We start from the raw sequence: 22844 nt of genomic DNA on the forward strand, positions 1-22844 counted from the left end.
TGCATGTACATGAGCCTCCCAGTTTTTGGTTAGCAGACTAATGTGTTAACCATTTATTTGCACCTCATAGGGACCTTGCTGAGGGACTACCATGCATTGTATGTGTAAGAGAATACAATATACAATAGTATAATACAGTATGTGTAAGAGAACACTTACTCTCATTGCAGTCTCTTACACAATACAGTAAGTATTCTCTTAGTACTGTCATGTTTGTAGGGTACAACAGGAAAGCACACAATAAATTAACATGGACTTTGACTCATGAGCAGGTGTGGCGTTTGAGGGGCTGGAAGTGCCAAGCAGCTGAGTTCCCAGTACAGGTGTGGGAAAGATGACTACAGGAGCAGGAAGGAGTCTCTTCTTTAACAAGGTATACAAGGATACAGGCCATGTGGTCAGTTAGAGGACAAAGCCTCCCCCATCCTTCATGCAGAGCAGGTCCTACACCCCACAACCTCTGCCCTAGTCAGGGGGTTTCCAAGAATCATCTGCTGACCAGGGCCAAGCCACATCTACTGATGTGTACCCCTGCTGGTGGCAGATCCATCCCATCTGTGTCATTTCGGTAAATTATCTGGTTAACATAGAATTGGAGGATGTAGCTCAGTAAAATAAAGTGCTTTCAGTGAGAGTGGCTGCTACTTCCTGGTGGTTCCTCATGTCACCTGAGGCACACAAATCAACAATATGAAGGGTGACACTACCAAGAGTGAAAACTGTGAGAGCAAGCTTGCTTTTGATGTTAGCTCACTCTTCTAAATGTATTTCTCTATTGGTTTCCATGTCTTTGTGTTACCAACTCTTAACTCTTTGTTGGATAAGAACTGTTTCTATAACAGGGTAGAAAACACAAGGAAGAAGTCTATAAATATTTGCTGAAGACTCCATTTGTGAAGGTGAAAGAAAGGGGGTTATGACAAAAAAGGTCACGCTCCATGCTGAATCCAGACGTATATCCAGAGATGAGATAAGGTTCAGCTTCTGAGAGTCCAAATATCAAACTAAGAGTATATTCTCAGTCCACACACTTGGGAACTGCTATAACACACTGGCATCTTCCATGGCCTCAATCCATCTGCAAAAGAAAAGAGCAAGGACTGACTTTTATGGCTTTGCCTGGCCACAGAATCTATAATACCTGACTGAACTTGAAGTTAGGGACCATGTCATATTCACATTTGTTTCCCTAGGACTTAGTGAAGGCCTAGGACATGGTGAAGCTTTGTCTCACAGTTGGTTATCAGGAGACGCTAGACTTTAGAAAAGGACATCATGCTTGAAAAGGTGGAGGGTCAGTGAGAGAGGAAGAATTTCAGTGAGGCAGAATGGTCACAGTGACAATGGGCTCCAGTATATTAGAGATGATGAGGATGGCACAGGACAGGGCAGGGTTCAGATCCACTGTTTATAGGGTTGCTGTGAGTCACACTTGACAGCATCTAAGAACAAAAAGCACACATTACAGGAATTGTCTAAATGTATTATCTGTCATAAGTCTAGGGTTTCAGACCAATAAAGAATTCTGCTGTTATGCATTGGCATGAAAAGGCATGATAAGATGTGATGGTTAGAGAACAGGAGCTGAAGCCTTGCGTATCAACTTATTTCCTTTAGACAGAGGCATGCGGGGTAAAAGGTTACTGATGCTGATACCTCCGAGCTGAACTGGTATCTTCTGCTTTGAAGCTATAAAATAGAGTTTTCTTGTGGTAAAGGTGAAAAATTGGTCCTACTTCACTGCTGCCCTCTTCCTTCTCTGGAGCAATGGTGAAACCCAGCAGAGGCATACTCTCCATGGCCACTTTGTCCTGCAGAGGAGAGAGCGTGAAATTAAGCACTGCATGGCACACAGTCTGGAGCTTGGCTCTTACTGTCACCTCCAATCTCAGGTACATGAAGAGCTCAGATACATGAAGAACCATATATGGGATCTTGCTAGAATAAGGAAAGAAATGTACTATTTCATGACAGCCTATTACTAAGAACTAGGTCTTCATTTTCTTAATTTTCACAGTAGTCATAGAAGAAGCTCCCCTAATCAAAGAAGAAACAGAACCTTACAGAAAATCCTTTTTCCAACATCAGGCAGCTAATTGGAGGCAGAACAAGTATTTGGACCCCTATTCTTCCCACTGACTCAGTTTATTAGTGATGACAGCATCTTGTGATTTCCTAACTCATTTCTCCATACCATTAACAAGTGCCTGAAGAAGAACTCAGGGTTCCTGTGCTATGACACTGTGAACAAGGTCAGCAGTGTCACTGTGGAGGCTGAGGGGGGCTATGGTTGCACGAGGTGACACTGTCAAGAGGAGAGGGCATCAAAATGACGGTCTTTAAAACTTTTGTGCAAAATTTATTATTTTTATTACCAATATCCCTGTAGTTTGCTGTAACAATATGAAAATTTTTCATAAGGCCAGCTTACACATATGAATACACTATTATTGTTCTGTGCTATGGAGCTGGAACCGACTTACAGGTTTTCAGAGACAGTAAATCACACTAGTGGAGCCTGCCCATCTTTCTCCTGCGAAGCAGCTGGTGGGTGTGAACTGCCGGTTGGCAGCATAGCTCCTTCCCACTAAGCCACTTGAGCTCCCTACAAGGCTGTACTAACAATATACAAACTAAGCTGAAACACGATGCTTTTTGAACTTCCTAATGCACTCAAGTCAGTGCTGTCATCATTGCCTAATTATGACACTTCACACTGCATGGTTTTGCCCATCTATGCATACGTGCACGGTTTTCATTGCTGCTGATGTGTTTACAGTCACTGATACTTTTTTTTTTGTTTCAGCTACAACACTGTGATAATTGGTATTTGTGAACCTATATAAAAAATGTTTTTGAGAGTGAAGTGTTCATTGAAGGAAAGAAGGAAAAACATCCAAAAATGCTTCCATTAAGTTACTAATAATGCTATATTGAGATTGTAAATAGCTTTTGTTTACTTGGCTCCACAATCAACACTCTTGGCACCAACAGTCAGGAAATAAAAGAAGTATTGCATTAGGAAAGTCTGCTGTCAGAGCCCTCTCCAAAGTACTGAAGAGCAATGATGTCAGGCTGGAGACTAAGGTGAGCCTGATACAGGCCATGGTCTTTACAATCACTTGCTATGAGTCAGAGAGCTGGACAATGACTAGGGATGACGGAAGGAGAACTGATGCCTTTGAGCTGTGGTTCTGGAAGAGTGTTGAATATATCATGGACTGTTAGGAGAACAACTTCATCTGAGAAAGGGTGAAACAAGGCTGCTCCTTGAAGGCAAAGGATTCTGAAGCTTTCACATACTTTGGACATGCTGCAAGGAGGGACCAGTCCTTGGAGAAGGACATCATGCTTGGGAGGGTGGAGAGACAGCGCAAGAGAGGAAGACCCTCGATGAGATGGACTGATTCAGTGACTAGGGTAATGGGGGTAGGTTTGTCAGAGACAATAAGATTGGCACAGAATAGAAGAGGGTTTAGGGCTGTTGTACATAGGGTCGCTATGAGTCACAGGCAACTCGATAGCACATAACAACAACATCATATATATAATTCAATGTAGAAAGATTTTAGAAAACAGCTTTGTTGTTCTCAACTCCTTTCCCCTGAGTGACTTCACAGCTGACCCTTCTTTGGGTTTCCAAAGTTGTCAATCACCCGGGAGGAGCTTGTCCACCTTTCTCGTGAGGAGCCACTGGTGAATTCCAACTATGAGAGAGAGGGTCAGCGTTGGGTTGGCAGTGCAACATTCCATGACAGACTGCACCTCAGAACACCTTCCAATTTGTTGTTCTCATTCATTCCCACTGCCCTTGAGTTGGAACCAACTCACAGCTGATCTTCCATTGAATTTATAAGGTTGTAAATGGAAAGGGAGGAGATTGCCCATCTTTCTCCTGAGGAGCTGCTTAATGGATTCAAACCATTCAAGAGGTGTGACCTTTGGGTTAGCAGGAAACTCCCTATGGACTAAGCCAGCAGAGCTGCCTATTTTGTTGTTTTTTAAAACAAAAACAACAAATCTCATATGACAACAATCTGGGATAAGAGATTCATTGCAGTAAGAGATTCTGGGAGGGGGGAAGGGAAATGAGGGAGGAAAATGTGCAACACTGAATATTAAAAAATATGTACGGGAATGACTATGAAACATAATGTCAATGATGGAAAGTGTGAAACACACAAAAACCACTATGGATGTGAATGAAACACAGTGTATATGATAAATATATGCATACCAATAAAACTACAGAGGTGAAAATATATGAGAGTATAAAAATATATTTTTTAAAAACTATCCCTCAAACTCACTGCTGTCAGGTTGGAACTAACTCCATGGGGTGTCTGACGCTCTAAAGTGCATGGGAGGAGACTGCCCACCTTTGTCCCAAGGACTGGCTGTTGGATTCGAACCACTAGCGAGGCTCCACCTTTGCCACTGAGCTTACTCTGACAGTGGATCTCATCATCCCTGACGTGCTGGAGAACACTGCTGTAGTCACTGTGTTGATCCATTGCTAAGGGACTACTGTTCTTATAAAATCTAAGAAACACTTAAGCAATTAGTGGCTTAGGAACTGGGCTAACAAGTCAAAGGTACGTGGTTTGAATCCACCAACTGCTCTGTAGGAGAAAGATGGGCAGTCTCCTCCCATGTGATACAATAATGCCTCTGAAAACCTGCTGGGGGTCAGCTCTGTGTCAGTTCCAACATGACAGCACACAACAACAATCACCTATTAATCTGTGATTAAAATTGTTAATACAATACAAAGTGTGTATGGTCTGAAAGAGAAGAAAGTATGCTGGTTAGGAGGAAGGGTGACACCAACCCTACGGTTACTACTGGGTGAGATGTACCCAGAGACACACAGATTGAGAGTAAATTCGCAGCATTCAGTGGAAAAGAACAAAGTTGAAGGACTTAACACAACCTGACTTGCCACTTAGCTACAGCAATTAAGGCAGTTTCGTACTGACATAAATCAATGAAATACAATAGAGTCCAGAAAGAGACCTAAATTTATGAATTTGTTTGACATTTAACAATGACATCAAAGCAAAGACACCAACAGAAAGTCTTTCAGCAACTGGTGCTGGTATAAATGGGTATCTGGGGGGTGGGAGGGTATAAATGAACTTGGCGTCCCATGTCTCACAGTATTCACAAAAACTGATTTAATACATGTTCAAGTATTATTTAGAAGACCTGCACAAGTTAATATAGTAAATGTGTAATAGTGTGTTCTTCCTATCTTAAGAAAAACTGAACTGATCCATATGAATCATGGTGTTGGTGACATATCACTGAACAAATTAGTCTAGGAATAAATACCACCAGAATTCTTCCTAAAATCAAGAGTGGTGAGTCTTCATCTTGGTTACTTTGGATACATCATCAGGAAAGACCAAATGTCTTAAAAGTGCATTATGTGAAAAAAGGAAAACCCTCAGTGAAATACACTGACACAATGGCTGGAACAATGGGTTCAGACATAGCAAAGATTACGAGGATGGTGCAGGACCAGGTGTTGTTTTGTTCTATTACATAGATAAGGTCACCATGAGCTGGACGGGAGCTCTGGTGGCCTTGTGTTGCAGCTGTGCTGCAGTTCCAAAGGCACACGATTCGAATTCACCAGCGGCTCCACAGGAGAAGGATGAGTAATCTCCCATGCAGTTTAGTGCCTCTGAAAACCCACTGTAGGGTCTGCTATGAGTTAGTTCTGACTTAAAAGCACACAAAAATATGAACTGGAGTCCACTGAAGGCAACTAACAAGAGTTCACTCTAAGCTGCTACATTTTGCCTCCAGTGACTGAAATGGCAAGCACAAAGGAGCTTTACTGAGTGTCTTGCTTGCACTGTATGCTGAGGCAGTGGAATTTAACATGTGGTCGCCTATTTAACATCTGATTGCACCTCTTATCGCCACAAAGAAATGGAAAATTCCTTCTATTTGGAGCTGCCAGAGGTGGTGTGACCATAGCAACTGTGGGCACAAGGTATTGCTCAATAAAGAAGGGATTAAAATAAGTATAGTGCCAGCATCTCAGACTCTCCCCTCCAAAACCTTAAATGCCTTTGCACAAAATGTGGTTTAATACCTACCTCGCTGGCCATGTAGGTATAGAGAACTTTGCCTTTGATGACAAACCAGAGCTTCTTCCAGTGTCTCTTGCCCTTCTTATATCTGCTGAGATAGCCGCTGATGGCACAGCCCTCTCCAGAAGCAGCCACCTGGTGGGAGGTAAGCAGAAGTGCTCAGGGTCTCAGGTGGTAGCACTTGGCACACAGAAAATGACACTGCACACCAGATGTTGGAGCATTTATACGGCTTTGAAGGGTGATACCTGATTACGGTCTCAGGACCCATCAAATATAAAGTCAACAAACTAAAACTTCATGGTTTGAAACAGGATTTTACTTACAGGAGATCAAAGCTGCCTTCAGAAGTGCTGCACCCCCTAGTTAAAGTTCTTGTCCCCTCTCGCCAGCACAAAACTGCTGCTACTTAGGCAAGAGGTTCTCCCTTCTAAAATGGATTAAGTTTTTCAGCTTATCATGTTCTTTTATTTAAGGAGGGATCCTTTGGTACTATTTGCCTGAAGAGTTGATGATGTGCCCAATGGAGTGAGAGAGAGAGTGGGAGTACTCTTTTTATTGTTTTAATCATTCCACTGAACAGAAAAATAATATTCTCTGTGGTGGTTAAGAACGCAGGGGAGTCATGGGGTAGTGCAATTAACATGTTCAGCTGCTACCTGAAAGGTTGATAGTTTGATTCCACCTGAAATTGGCTTCAAGAAAGGCCTGATGATCGACCTCCAATAGATGAGCCACTGAAAATTGTGGAGAACATAGATCTACACTGACACATATGGAGTGGCCATGAATTGGAGTCAACCTGACCACAACTAAAATTGTGTTTTAAGAACACAGTCTGGGAGTAATGTCAATTTGGGGCTGCTATCCAGGCTCTCCCTAAGCTGAACAGGACAATTACTACCTTCCTCTTAAGTCTCAGTTTCCTTTCTAGTAAAAAGGGAATAAAAAGACACATGCATAATACCTGACCCAATCCATATTTTCACATATAATACGCCCACGTAAATAGCACATAAGCAAATAGAACATGCATAGAGAACAGAGGAACTTCACCTCTGAGGGATAGTGCAGTCTGGGGAAAACCTCTGAAAGTGTATATAAAAATATAGTGAAATGTTCAGTATATATTCATCAGACTTTCAGAGCAGAAAGGCCAGGCTCTGATATAATTTCATCTGATCTCTCATTTTATGGCTAGAAAAGCTGCAACTACATTTCAATAAGATCAGTATCAGATTAGACATTAAAGCACAGGGGTAAAAAAATGCCCTCAATGTTTAATCTACTGAACTATTCCATCATTTTTACAATGTACTTTTCCTCCAATTTTTCCAGACTCCAAACTTTGCATTCGTGTTTCTTTAGGCTCTGAAGCTCACACAGCTCTTGAAGAAGCAGGTACCCCAGGGGAGCCAAGGAGAAAGGTCAGAGAGTTTTGGATTCAGGCTTCATTCACTGGAGTACTGGAGCAGAGCCTACACCCCCAGGGGAACTCAGGGTGGGATCTGAGCAGTGCCTTTTAAGCAGGAGAGGCAAAAGGGAGGCACCTGGATCAGATTAAAAACAATGGTCCAGGGAAGCTAAATTTTCAGCAAACCTACTATACTGTAAAAAATGGGCTCAGAGGAATGGAGGAGCCTAATGAAGGTTAAATCCCTACTTGGCCAAAGAATAATTGTAAAAACTTAGATCTCAGCAAATACTCCTTTTACCACAGCAGAAAAGGAATCCACAACCAGCTCAGGCTATTCTGAAAAGTACCAGGAACTTGGTATAAATCCTGCCCTGACAAAGATACTGAAACCCTTTCTGGCAGACACTGGCTTTCCTTCCTCATTTGCATCAGTGGATGAAAGAGACCAGAGACCACAGGAAGTCAGACACTGAGTAAGATGGGTTCAATAATGTATACTGCACTGAAGCAGAGGAGGGAGAGAACCGTCTAAAAGAGAGATGTAACTGGGTATTTCTGTCATCACAGGAGACTAGAGCGAGGGCTGCATGGTGGAGGGGACCTGGGGGAGGGTTTGTAAAACAATGAAAGAATCTTTTCTTTTACTTTTCCATAATTTTTGGACTCATGTACTTATAACTTGTTAGTCAAATTTGTGTCTTCTAGGTTGCAACACCCCCATGATACATCTTGAAGGATATGTACATGTACAGCCAAGCACAATCAATGAGTGCATCTGAATTCCAAAATCAATCTCCATAAGGGTCTATGTGTTTCCTACTGCCAAAGGGGCCCTTTAGAGTAGTGAGAGAAGATCTTCACCCTGAAACCCACAGCGTCCCTTTTCAGCAGGAAGTAGCTAAGAGAATACGCCGTCCCCTTTTCCTTATGACTCAGGGTGAAGTCTCTCTCAGGGAGGAGTGATAGGGAATGGCAAAGGATACACTGACAAAGAAGATTAATCAGAACTGCTTTGACAAGCACTGTGGCATTTGGACAAGAACAAACTGGGAGGAGGGTAGAGAGAATAGTGCAACAATGAATGAGTGGAAGCCCAAAATCTCTGTAAATGTTTATGAAAATTAATAAAATATAATTATAGAAAAAAAAAAAGAGTGCTTTGTAGCATCCCTCTGGAAGTTTCCCCTGGGGCAGCTCATTTTCATAATTTGAGAGGCAGGTCTTACTGAGGTTGGGTACTTGGGAGAAGGGGAAAGGATCAGAGACTTTGGAGCACATTTCTTCTGCAGTCCCTGCAGATCTGTGGAATGGATATAGTCTGTGCTAGGCCAAAAACAACCAAGGGGCTAGTTGAGGTCAAGCCATAAGGTACGGAGATCATATGAGATTGACTCCAGAAGGCCTGCTCGCTCTTTGATTGATAATAATGGTGCTCAAAGTCAGAACCCAAGGGTTACTCAGAGTATATGAGCTTGACTCAGGCAGACCATCACTAAATAGGAAGCTGAGTGGTCTTAATGTTCGGGAAAGGTCTAGTTCAGCAGATAATGACATAACCACAAATTACACCAAAAAGGTGAGATTTATGTGTATGCTATTATATGGAATGATACCTAAAATTAGAAGTAAAAGTGTACATAAGATTCAGTTTTATGTTACCTTTTGGGAGAAAATAGGATCTATGAATGCACATTTGCATGGGGTGGGGTGGGGTGTGTGTGTACGTAGGACAGGATTCAGAGCTATTGTACGCCGGGTCACTATGAGCAGTAGGCGACTTGTTGGCACATAACAACATTAGATGGAGAAGAGACGAAGGTTGTTTCATCTTGCTTAGATCCACAATCAACATTCTTGGCACCAGGAGTCAGGAAATCAAAAGACAACATGCTTTTGAAAAATCTGCTGTCAGGGACCTCTCCAGAGTGCTAAAGAGCAACAGTGTCAGTCTAGAGACCAAGGTGTGTCTATTCCAGGCATGATCTTTACAATTACTTGCTCTACTAAGGATGACAGAATGATGTCTTTGAGCTGTGGCCCTGGAAGAGTACTGAACATAGTATGACTGTCAAGAGAATAAACAAGTCTGTCTTGAAGAGGTGAAACCAGGTTTCTTTCTCCTTGGAAGCAAGGATTTTGAAGATCCATCTCACACACTTTGGGCATGTTGCCAGAAGGGACCAGGCCTTGGAGAAGGACATCATGCTTGGTAGCATGTAGGTTCAGTACAGGAGAGGAAGACCCTGGATGAGATGGATTAACACAATGACTGTGGCAGTGGGGGTAAGTGTGTCAGAGACAATGAGATTAGCTCAAGATTGGACAAGATTCAGAGCTATTGTTCATAGGGTCACCATGAGGTGTAGTCAATTTTATGGCACATAACAACAACATATGCAGATACTGACCCTATGAACAATAGCTCTGATCCCTGCCCTGCCCTGAGCCAGTCTCATTAATTCCAACACACCAACTCCCATTGCCCCAGTTGCTGTATCAATTAATCTCATCCAGGGTTGTCCTCTCCTGTGCTGTCCCTTCACCCTTCCAAGTATGATGTCCTTATTCATGGACTGGTCTCTTCTGGCCACGTGTCCAAAGTATCTGAGACAGAACTTCAGAATGCTAGCTTCCAAGGAGAAACTTGGCTTCACCCTCTCCAAAATAGACCTACTTGTTTTCTTGGTGGTCCATGGTATGTTCAAGACTCTTCTCCAGCATCACAACTCAAAGACATCGATTCTTCTTTTGTCATCCTTAGTCATTGTCCAGCTCTCTGATGCATAACAAGTAATTGTGAAGACTATGGCCTGCACTAGGTGTGCCTTAGTCTCTAGACTAACATCGTTGCTTTCAGTACTCTGGAAAGGTCCCTGACAGCATATGTATTAAAAAAAAAACCAGAGAAGGTGTGTAATGTCAGGCTTGTATCCTTTCTCCATACCTATTCAATTTGTATGCTGAATAAAGCAAGAAGTTATACTCTATGAAGAATGCAGCATTAGGATTGGATCACAACTCATCAACAGCCTGAGGTAAGTAGATAATACATCTTGCTTGCACAAAATGATGAAAACTTGAATGAAGACCAAAGACTACAGCCTGAATTCAGTGTGGATTACATTTCAAATCAAGAAAACAAAAACCCTCACCACCAGATCAATAAGCAACATCATGACAGATGAAAAAAGTTGAAGTTGTTAAGTATTTCCTTCTACCTGGATCCACAATCGATACCCATTGTGGTAGCAGGCAAGAAATCAAAAGATGTGTAACACAAGAAAATCTGTGAAGAATCTCTTTAAAGTGCTAAAGAACAAGGATGTCAGTTTAAGAACAAAAGTATTTTCCATTGCTTCAGTATGCAGGTTGGACAATGAACAGGAGGCTCAAAAGAGGTATAAGGACACCTTGGAACTGTGCTCTAAGAGTACTGATTATCCCATGGGCTGCTAAAGGAAGAAATATCTATCTTGGAAGAAATGCAACTAGGGAGTTCTTTAGGGCCAAGGATGGTGAAATTTTGTCTCACATACGCTGGCATGCTGCTTTGAAGGAACAGTCCTTGGAAAAATACACTGTCCTTAGAAAGCTGAGGGTCATCAAAAGAGAGGAGGACTCTTAATGAGATGGAATGATACAGTGACTGCAACAATAGGCTTGAGCAGGGCAGAGATTATGACGATGCACAGGATAGGGCAAGGCCTTGATCTGCTAGTCACAGTCACTATGTGTCACAGCTGACTGTACAGCACGTATCAACAACATATTTACATATATGAAGCCCAAACTCAAACTCACTGCTGCTGAATGGATCCTGACTCACAGTGACCCCCCATGGAATTTTCAAATCTTCATGGGAGGAACTGCTCATCTTTTTCCCATGGAGCCGCTGGTGGATTCAAGGATTAGAACTGCTGAAGAAATAATGCACTAGCAGCACATCATGTAATAATACACTATGCTTTCAGGGCTCCACAGATGCACACATACGTTTCTGTGTGTGTGCATATATATTCATATACATTTCTAGAAGGATTAATAAGAAACTTGGTTGTGATTACCTCTGGGATGGGAGTGAAGGATTCTTGGGAAAGAGAAGGAAAAAAATCATTTTTCATTCTATATTCTTTTATGCCTTTGTGATTACCTCCTCCCCTCCCTACTTACTGTGTTATGGATGGAATGGTTTCCTCCCAAAATGTATCAACTTGGCTAGGCCTTTCTGAGTGATTTTGCAATTACTCTGATTAAACCATCCCACACGATATGATATAATACAATCAGTTCATCAGTTGTAAGGTTGTTCTTAGGTAGAAAGCTGACCCTTCAGCAGGTTTTCAGAGGCAGTAAATCACATAGGAGGAGACTATCGAGAAGCAGCTGATGGATTCAAACCTTCAGGATGGCAGCATAGCTCCATCCCCCTAGGCCACCAGGGCACCCTCTTGTTAGGTGCTGTCCAGTTGACTGCAACTCATAGCAAACTTTATGAACAGTAGCCCTGTGCCTTGCCCTACCCTAGGCTAACCTCACCGTCTATGACACACCTAAATGCATGACCTCAGTAACTATGCTGATCCATCTTATCCAGGGTCTTCCTCTCCTGTACTGACCCTCCGCCCTTCCAAGCATGATGTCCTTCTCCAAGGCCTTGTCCTTCCTGGCAGCATACCCAATGTATGTGAGATGGAGCTTCCAAATCTTTGCCTCCAAGGAGCAATCTGGTTTCTTCTACAGGACGTATCTGGGGTTTTTCCCCCTTGGCAGTCCATAGTGTATTCAATACTCTTCTCCAGCATCACAACCCAAAGGCATCAATGATTCTTCTGTCATCCTTACTCATTGTCCAGTTCCTTGATGCATAGCAAATAACAGCAAAGACCATGGCCTTTGGACCATGGAATAGGTGCATCTTGGTCTCCAGACTGACGCTGTTGCTCTTTAGCACTCTGGAGAGGTGCCTGACAGCAGACTTTCCTAATGCAATATGTCTTTTTTCTTTCCTGACTGCTCGTGCCAAGAGTGCTAACTGTGGATCCAAGCAAGATGAAATTACTGATGGTCTCAATCTCTTCCCTACCTATTATAAAGATTGGTCTGGTGGTGAGAATCTTTTTTTCTTGATGCTCAACTGCAATCCATATTGAGCACTGCAGTCCTTGACCTTCTGGAGCAAACACTTCAAGTCCTCCTCAGTTTTAGCAAGCAAGTTGTGCCATCTGAATAATGCAGGTTGTTGATGAGTCTTCCTCCAATCCTGATGTCACATTCCTCCTCATAAAGCCCTGCCTCCTGAATACAGATTGAAAAGGTATGGAGACAGGACACAGCCCTGACACAGTCTTTTCCGGATTTTTTAATTGACTGTGCAAATGCATTTTGACTGTGTAGATCACAAGAAATGGTGGCTAACATTGAGAAGAATGGGAATCCCTGAACACCTAATTGTGCTCATGTGAAACCTATACTTGGACCAGGAAACAGTCCTCACAACAGAGCAGGGGAAACACTGCATAGTTCAAAATCAGGAAAGGGACTGTGTCTCTGTACCATTCCAGCTGATTTTAGATCACTTTCAGCAGGATTTTGCAAATGTATGATACTGGTGATATTGTTAGATACTTTCCACACTCTACTGGATCATCTTTTATTGGAATGAGAAAAAATGTGGATCTGGTCAAGTCAGTTGGCCAGAAGGCTGTCCTCCAGATTTCTTGGCACAAACTGGTGAGCACATCCCAGGCTGCTTCTGTTTCTTGAAACATGTAAAGTGGTATTCCATCAATTCCTAAGGCCTTGCTTTTTGCCAATTCCTTTAGGGCTTGAACTTCCTCCTTCACCACCATTGCCTCTTGATCTTTACACAAAACTCTTCCATGCGTGTACACCTTCCATCTTTTGAGGCTTCCTGGATCATTCAATATTCTGCCCATAGCACCTTTAAGTACTGCAACTCGAGGCTTTCATTTGTTCTTCAGTTCCTTCAGCTTGAGAAATGCTGAGCGAGTTCACCCTTTCTTATTTTCTGACTCCAGCTCTTTGCACATGTTGTTATAATACCATGCTGTCTTTCCATTTGAAATCTTCTGTTCAGCTCCTTAACTTCCAGATTTCTTCTCTTTGCTTTGGCTTCTCTGCATTCCTAAGTGCAATATTCAGAGTCTCTTCTGACATCCATCTTGGTCTTTTCTCCCTTTTGTTTTTGTAATGACCTTCTGTGTTTTTCATGGATGATATTCTTTTTCTTTTTATAAAATTTTAATTTTATACTGGTTTCCTTACAAAGTTTGTATACATTGTTTCTCACACAAGATCTTTCCCCTTTCCTTTACCCATACCTCCTTCCACCCATCAAATTATACAACCCTATGATTAAGCACCACCACTCCCATCCTCACCCCTCTGCTCCCTCCTCCCTGCCTTGGATCCTCACACTCATTCTACAATAATGGTCTTATACAGTAAGTGAGCACACAAGTATGTACAGATCAAACAGTATGTATGTGTACACATATACTTCCAGAGAGGACACCCTCAGATACAAGCAAATTCTTTTGTGAGAAAGGTTTCCTGGTTTGAAGGCTTAGAACCTTTGTCTCGTGGGACAACTTGGTCCACCTGGCATCCCTTATTTCATGTTCTGTATTCTCAGTGAGGTTAAGAAGCACCTGAGATCCTAAAAAGCCCTGTGAGGAGCCATGTAGTCGACAACTATTGGTCTCTATTCATCATGAGTAAAAGATAAAGATGAAATACACATTTCAGAGAAGAAACTAGTCTACAGGGCTAAGAGGCTACAGGGCCTCATCTACCCTTTAGACTAAAAAACTGGGCGGTTCCCAGTTAGGATTACCAGCCATTCTGATCAGTCACAACAGAGGGACCCCGACAGAAGGAGAGAACAGCATGGAACAGAACTCAAATGATTAAGAGTCCAGACTTACTGGTCCAGCTGGGACCAGAAGACTTTGTGAGACTACTGCCCAGAGACACTCTTTAAAGTTTGAGCAAAAACTATGCCCTGAGGTCACCTCTTAAGGAAATAACCGATTGACACACAAACTAAAGATACCACCTGTGAGGAAGCTGCTCCACTAAAAAAAAAATCAGCTATCTGAGACCAAAAGGTCAACAATTTTGCTAAAACCAAAGATGAGAAGCTGAGAGAGGCAGGGAAAGTAGAGCACCACATCCAGAAGGCAATCAAGGAACACAATGACACTCTGTGAAAAATGTCATTTATCCCACTGAGCAAATGTGTACAGAAACTGCCAAATGGAAGTAAAATATTCTGTGTAAATTTTCACACACACAAATACAAATGAAACAGAAAAATCACTTTGGAGCACAGTTCTGTACTGACATACAGGGTCACTGGATTGGAATCACTTAACAGCAACTGGTTCTCTCTCCAAAGTTCTTTTCAACGTTCCCTTTCAATACCTGCTGACTACTGGTCTTGTGCTGGTATTTAGACTTAGATGGAATTTACCACCCATTTTGGGCTGCATTCCCAAGCAACCCGACTCAAGGAAGACCCAGACCCAGGGCTAGCACACATATAATCATTTCAGGCCTGCTCTTCCACCATCATGCCTCAGTCATGCTGGTGGTGGGCTTCTTTTCAAGGACAGGAGAGCCTGGGCCCTGCCTTTTTTAGTGATCATTCAGCTCTTACAGCCAGACTTTCTCCCACCAGGAATTCTCTTGATCCAGAAGAGACAGGTTGAGGCTAGGCCAGGAGAGGGTCTGAGGAGAAGAACCTGATCCTATCCACATGGGAGGACACTGGACCTTCCAAATCCGCTGCCCTCCACCAGCCAGCCAACCCACCTTACCTCGGCTAGCGCAGAAGGGACCTTCTTCGGTTTCTTGAAAGTTGAGGAGTTGATGCTATGGAAGACGGATGAGAAGGCACTGCTTGAGAATCGGGGTGAGGACAGAGGGAAGCTCATGCTCACAGGCCGCTCTGTAATCAAGAGAAGCAGTATGAGAAGGGACATCGCAGTGGCCGGACAACACACTCCTTCCCTGTCAGGTCAGCATTCCCAGCCCCATTCAGATCTGAAATAGCCTCACTGAGGGAATCCTGTCTGCGACAGGTGGAAGTGACAGGGATCGAAGCACCAGGCTTCCCCAGGGTTCTGGGTCCTTCTTAAGATCTAGGGTCATTTAACAGGCATGAGGCTAGGGCTGAGTCATCTTCTCTGCTGCCTTTGGCGAGGTCCCAGGAAGCAAAGGATATAACTGTTCTTCTCCAGCCTGGCCCTGCTTGGGCAAAGCCTTACTTAAGCAAGATCTCTCCAGGGCCTGCCTGGCCGCTTCCCATGGCTCATTCCCATCTCTGAACCAGGGAAACACTTGGCTTTCAGTCTCAGCAACTTTCCTGAAAAGGCACTAGGGAACACAGACACAGAACACCCATGAAAAACGGAGGGAGTTCTACGAGCCCTGGGCACACAGCAGTTAACAGTGTTCATCCACTAAACAACAGGTCAGTGGTTTGAACCCACCCGTTGCCCTGTCGGAGAAAGACATGGTAGTCTGCTACTGCCTTAACTCATAAACACAACCTAAAACAAAATAATGAAAACGTAAAAACCTCCAGTATTTTATTTAAGAGGGACCTCTAGTGGCCTACTAGTAAGAAGCTGTGCTGTGATCCCAAAGGTATGCAGTTCGAATCCACCATATGCTCCGTGGGAGAAAGATGGGCAATCTCCTCCTAGGCAATTTATTGCCTCTGAAAACCTGCTGGAGTCAGCTATGGCCTGGTTCTGCCTGGACGGCAAACAACAATTTTATATAAGACTGTAGTTACTTTTTACATTTTCATTTATTTCCATAAATGATTAATTAATAGTGGAAAAACTGACTTGACATCAACAGGGTGTGGAGAGTAGAAGCCCAGATCTGCCCAGCCGCTCCCTGCTCCAGATCTTGAGAATGTGGAGTCAGGGGGGGAGGGTAATGAGGCTGGAGGGGCACCTCCTGTGCCCTGTGGTACTGATGCACCTGTCCCCCAGCCCTCGGCCGTGTGGGTGTCTGCCCAGCCTGGCTCCAGCCCCAAACTCTGTGCCCATCAACCTTATTCATGCAGTGTCATCTCCATGGGCTTTCTGCCGAGACCCCATTACTCTTTTCTTTCTTAATTATTATTTTAGTGAAAGTTTACAGGAAGGATGAGTTTTCATTTATTCATTGATACATTTTCCTCCCTCTGCCTTCCCCCAGTTCACTCTGTAACACGTCTTGTTCCAGATTGCCAACTGCCCTTCACAAATGTCCAATCATCCATTCCTTTCAGAGTCCCACCCTTCTCCCACTCCAGCGTAGTATCCATTACTCACCCATTCTTTCCCTGCTCTCCTGTCCCCTTTGTCTATCCTATTTTTCTAATAGTCATGCTATGCAGGAGACCCCCTTACTTTTGCTTATTTAAACTTTGCTTCTCTAGTCCCCATGTACTTGTTGAATAATAAAAAGCAGAAAAGTGGGAAAAGTAGAGTCCTGGTAATGATGGGGCAGTTCTACTTTGTCCTCCAGGATCATCGACGAGGCAGGATCAGAGACGGTGGGCTTGGCTGAGCTCTGAGTAAGACTAAGGAAAAACGGGGTATGATCTGATTCTGATAACCAGCCAATAAAAACCCTAAGGGCAACAGCAGAAGATGATCTGTACAAAGCTGGAAGAGGTGCCCCCAGGAAGGACAGAAGGATGGGCCGGAGCCCGACAATGAGGGGAAGGTGGTGGACTGGGCAATGCTTCTCTCTGCTGGGTACAGTTACGATGGGCTGGCACGGACCCTGTGGCAGCTACCACCACCATGGTACGATGAGAGCCACGATGGTGTGTACTGAACGTGGGTGACCACAGATCCCTTTTCCTGAGGCCACATCAGTTTCCCACCAGAAGCATTCTGGGAACAGGTGACATGATGTGACTTTAAATCCTTTGTTCCCTCCTCCAGGGTTGCTTTTTTCCTGAGCCTTCTTCCCTCCCTCCAGGAAGTGAGCAGCTTTCCCAGGGAAGGCAGGAAAAGGCTCACAGAGGCGGGCGTTACCTTTCATCAGGCCTGGGATGTCCCCGCCCCTCTTCTTCAGCTTCCCGTAGCAGCCATCACAGACCTTGGCCATGCGGTCTTTGAGGTACTTGAGAGGGTACTTATTTCGTGAACAGTTGCGGCACACAATCTGCAGGCCCAGGTGCAAAGAGCTTGGGAGGGTCCTTGGCCTTCCTGGTCTCCTCCTCCATCCCATCTCTTCCAGCACCACCCCCTCCATCCAGCCCTGGACAGTTGACTTGTGTCTCCTTTCTCTCCTGCCCCACGTTTCGGCGCAGGGTGACCTGCTTTGCCGTGAGTCCATGGACCTGACTGTGACTACACCTCTTCCTCCACAGACACACACCATAATCTCTGTCTGGTTGGTGCTAACTGCTCACGTACTAGCCAAATGGCGGGTTGGATTTCCAGCGAGAGGCTCCAAGGGAGAAAGGCCTCACTGGAATTCCGTACTGTCGGCCACTGCCCAGCGGGAGTGTGGCTCTGCCCTCCCCGCACGGGGCTGTTGGGATCTGGACTGACTACAGGGCCGGTGGCTTTTCCTCTGGAGGATGTGATGCAGGAGGGAATGGGCCAGATTTGGAGTCGTGGGTTGAGAACATCAATGAGGTGGGAACAATCCCCTCCTCTCGGGGATATGTCTGACACTGGGGACCTGATGGCACCCCAGCTTGCAGGCTGAGCAGGTACCCTACCCCTTCCCCACTTCAGACCAGGTTCCCTCTCCCAGCAGGAGACCTCCCAACAGGTACCCTCCTTCCTGCCCCTCCCCAGTTGGTGCCCTCTCCCAGTAGGGAACCCACCTTGCCGCAGGCGTGGCAGTGATGGCGCCTCAGAGTGAGGGAGAAGTCACAGCCACAGTTCATACACATCATGACGTGTGTGACAGGCACCAGGGTGGGGGGCCGCTCCCCTAGGTTCACCCCCAGTCGCTCCCGCATCTAGAGCAACAGAATCATTGGGGGCAGGGGTGTAGTCAGACCGATGGCTGTTCCCTTTTCTGTATGGAAGGTATGTCTGGTGGGGCGGGCTTTCCAGCCTAAAATTCAAAATCCCCGTGTGTGAGGATCCTAGCCTGGGATTAGGAAGTGTGGCTGGATTTGTAAGGGAGATCACTGTGCTTCTCGGTTGCTTGAGGCAGGGGAGGAGACGGGAGGGGAGTGGAGGTGTGCCCTCATTAGGCAGGACCAGGGATGGGACCTGGCACAAGCACACCTGGACAGGACAGGAGCCCTCCCCCCTGTACCCAGAAAGCAGAGTCCTGAGGCTGGGGCAGCTCCCACGCCCTCACCTCCATACTGTGGTGGAATGCAGCCAGGGCCTGCGCCTTGTAGTCCTCAGGAAGGGCTCTGTTGAGGCAGCTGTACCACTCATCCCTCTCTGCACAGGAGCTGCGGGCACCGGCCAGGGTGAGCGGGGGCATGCAGTGCTCCTCCCAACCCAGCATGCTCCTCAACCACCCTCACCACCTCCCAAACCAGAATGAGCGCTGGTTCTGCCAGTGCCCATGGACAGAAGCCCTTTGCCCTCTCCACCAGCCCGAGCTGTGCTGGGACCTGAAATCAAAGCATCCAGCCACCCTTCCAGACTAGTTTCAGTCTCTGCACTTAGGAGCAGCAAAGAGAGCGGTTTGCTCACTGGGACTGTTTCTCCACCCTGCTAACTCCCTGGTGGGCCAGGAGGATGAGACTGAGGTGGCCAAGCAAGTGACAGTGTCCCCTGCAGAAGCAAGGAATTACGAAGACTTGGAGTCCAAGGACATAAGAAATAAGAAATCTTCTAAAGATGTTGCGGGCTAACTGCTGCTTGGCCAGGGACAGAAGTTTGGTCACACAAAGCAGGAATAGGGGTAGAGCAGAGCGAGTGAAGGTATCTCCATCGCCCTCATTTTCCCCATAACTTCTCAGTCACTCGGCCAACACCCAGGTTTCAGAGTACCTGCAGTGTTTCCTGAGAGGTGAATGACCCCCATGGACAGAGCTTTCCAGGACGTGGAGTGGGGCTGAGCCACACACAGGCTGGAAGATGGGGAAGAATTCTCACAGTGTCCACCAGGTGTCGCCCTTGCCCTGCCCGGGGCACCTAAGTGTGCAGCCAGCTACAGGCCATGTTGGCAGAACCAGTGCTCGGTCTGGTTTGGTAAGGGATAAAGGTGACTGAGTTTGGCAGATCTTCCCTCTGTCTCTGTGGGCAGCTAGCTGTGGTGTTCCTAAAAGAAGCTCTCTGGGTATCAAAGTTCCCCTGGGAGTTGTACTGTTAGGGTTCTGGGCTAGCAAGAAGGTAAGACAGCTTCTGGCTAGGAGAAGGACAGCCCTATCCTTGGAACTCACCAAGCAAACTCTACCTTGGGCCTCTTCATGCCCTCTTTCTACCAAGAAGAGATTATGGTACATTCACACAATGGAATACTACACAGCACGTAGGAGCAACGATTTTGTAAATTACTACCTAATTTGGGAGAGACTGGAGAGCATTATGCCGAGTGAACTAACTCATTCTCACAAGGACAAATATTGTATAAAACAATTATTGCAGAAAGATTAGAAGAATCCAAGGTAGGGGGAGTGGAAGCATAGACATGAGGATGTGTGTAAGGGGGGGATTAATCATCGGATTGTACAATTTGATGGGTGAAGGGTTGAGGGAAATTGGCAGACCCTGTTCTGGAAAACAATTTATTTTAATTTTGTAAATAAACCTGTATAATTTTTTTTAAAGTAGTGTTGGTATCAATACCAATACTAGCTAATGGAGGATGCGAAAGGACTAATGATGCAAAATCTTCTAATTAATGAAGTTAATATATAGAAAATTATCTCAAACGAGAATAATGCAATAGAATGAGGGTTAGAATGCTGACAAATTTCATTTTCTTCTATCCTTTCTTTATACAGAGGGTATAGCTAAGTCTAATGTTTTATATCAGGCTTACAGAAAACTGGATTGGTGCTATTATTAAAGAAAAGTATTTACTCACTTTATATTTCTGTCTTTATACTTGAACTGATGGGAGTCTGTTTGTGGACACCCAATACCTGATTCCTTACACTAAAAATAACCTAAATGTCAAATATGGAAAAGGTCAGACACGTTTTTATATAAAAGGCAGAATACCATGATATCATGAAAATCATTAGTACAGGGACTATACTGCCACATGGAAAGATAGAGAAATTCCAATGAAAAGAATATAAAATGTACAGTAATTACAATTAAAAAATATTCATTTTGAGACTAATAGTAGGTAAAACCTTAATGCTATAGATTTGTCCTGTAGGAAATGTTTTCATTAAATTAAAATTCGGTTCCATCAGTTTTTTAAAAAAACTTCTGTGTTCTTCTCTAATAACTTCACGAATTAACTTTTGACTGTTTCATTATTTCATGTGTATGCCTTTTCTCAGTTCATATTTTTATCAAACACTTGAAGTGGTCTTTTTCTTTTCCATTCCTTTCTTTACAGGGCTGTGTTCACAGATGCTAATACTGTTGAATGAACTAACTTTCTCTCTGGGGAGATTACTTTTTTTTTAAAAGAAACTATAGATCAGGAATAAACAACAAGTACACAGAATAAGTGAAATCACTCACCGATATGCTTCTTAAACTCGGACCAAAAATTATAGAAACGGAACACTAATTTTTTAAAAACTTTTGTTTTCTCTTTCCACAAAGCATCTGAGCCTCTCGTGAATAAGACTATTCTTATTCAATTTTGGGGGGCACTGCTAACTACCGAACAGTGGGTGCACACTAATTTTGAATAAACAGGTCAATTCAAGAAAATTAGCTCTCTTGAAAAGCAACTTAAAAATCCGCAAGTGGAGAGCGCCACTTTCAGAAACAAGAAAAATGTGTTGGGAAAACTCAAATATGATGATGATCCCTGGCTGGCATATTTAACTGACAAAACATAGGCACGGTGCACGGCAGATTATTATTAACAAGCATTCAACAAAGCATTCAGTTCCGATGTGAGTTCCAGAACAGGGTTCATTCAACTCTCGCCTATTGAGAGGATGCAACAGACACTAGCCCTCCAGGGTCCATAAAGAGAATTCGGAGAGGAAACCAGGTTCGCGTCAAGTTATTTCCCATGACTGTCACTCCTCTCCCGCCACCCCAGTGACTTTTCGGGAAAAGGCGTTCGGGGCCAAGGTTCTGGGGTTTCACCTCCACACCCCCACTCCCCCCACCGCCCCCGCCACTGTCCCGCCTCCGGGCGGCACTTACTGCCGGAAAGGGCCTTGGAGACAGCAACTACTCCCGCCCCGTGCGCCAGACGCCAAGGAAAGTACTTGGAGGCTGCCTGCAGTAGTCAGGCTTCCCAGAACCTCCTGCTCTCTATGTAGCTGTGCCCGAGGTCCCAGCCGCTCCGTTGCCTCGGGGGGAATTGGCACCAGTAACATGGGGAGAACTCGCTCCATGGTTTCGGACACGCAGCAGCCACCAGCGGCGGCGGCACTTCCAGGCGTCTACGAAGCAGCCATCTTAGTACATCCATTCCTTCCGGTCACCTGCACTCGCTCCGCCCTATCCCGATTCCTTCCGCTGGGGGGCGCTACTGAGCATGCGCGTTAGCCTGCCCGCTGCTTGTCTCGTGACGTGGGCCAGGCAATCTCAAATGTTTTGTATCAGCCCACGTTCTCTCTCTTGTGGGCAGTGTTAGTCACTGCAGCTCATTATATACGTAGTTCGTAAAGCTTCCCTTCAGAATTGTTCACCAGGTTGGAAGGAGCATTCTTTAAAACTACTGGCAGCTCTGGGGTGACAAATGGTATTTTTACCAAGTATGTCATGTTGAAATCATGATGGATGAAGATTGAGATTGTTCACAGCTTTAGTTTGCTTAGCTCCACCATCAACACTCTTGGCACCAGTAGCCAGGAAATTAAAAGACGTATTGCCATGGGAAAGTCTGCTGTTAAGGACATTCCAAAGTTCTGAAGAGCAATGGTGTCTTCCTGGAGACTAAGGTGCGTCTGATACAGGCCATGGTCTTTGCAATCACTTGTTATGCCTTAGAGAGTTGGACAATGACTAGGGAGGATAGAAAGAGAATTGATGCCTTTGAGCTGTGGTGTTGGAGAAGAGTATTGAATGTAGCATGGACTGCTAAGAAAACAAACAGATTCATCCTAGAGAGGGTTAAACCAGATGGCTCCTTGGAGGCAAGGATTCTGAGGCTTCGTCTAACATACTTTGGACATGTTGTAAGGAGAGACTGGTCCTTGGAGAGGGACATCATGCTTGGTA

General features: G+C 44.7%; 1 protein-coding gene across 1 annotated transcript in view; it reads right to left on the bottom strand.

Moving 5' to 3' along the window:
• Positions 1-1041: 1041 nt before the first annotated feature.
• FGD5 (FYVE, RhoGEF and PH domain containing 5) overlaps positions 1042-22844 on the bottom strand; it is a 233993-nt gene continuing 212190 nt past the window's right edge. The window contains exons 14-20 of the mRNA XM_006901054.1: positions 18880-18979; positions 18392-18529; positions 17589-17718; positions 15363-15493; positions 6111-6239; positions 1657-1811; positions 1042-1078 (exon numbers count right to left, since the gene is read on the bottom strand). Coding sequence (XP_006901116.1) covers positions 1042-1078; positions 1657-1811; positions 6111-6239; positions 15363-15493; positions 17589-17718; positions 18392-18529; positions 18880-18979 — 820 coding nt within the window. The remainder of the gene's footprint in view (positions 1079-1656; positions 1812-6110; positions 6240-15362; positions 15494-17588; positions 17719-18391; positions 18530-18879; positions 18980-22844) is intronic.

This window comes from Elephantulus edwardii, unplaced genomic scaffold (assembly GCF_000299155.1).
Source record: "Elephantulus edwardii isolate Elephantulus edwardi_28Jun2011 unplaced genomic scaffold, EleEdw1.0 scaffold00306, whole genome shotgun sequence".
NCBI lineage: Eukaryota > Metazoa > Chordata > Mammalia > Macroscelidea > Macroscelididae > Elephantulus > Elephantulus edwardii.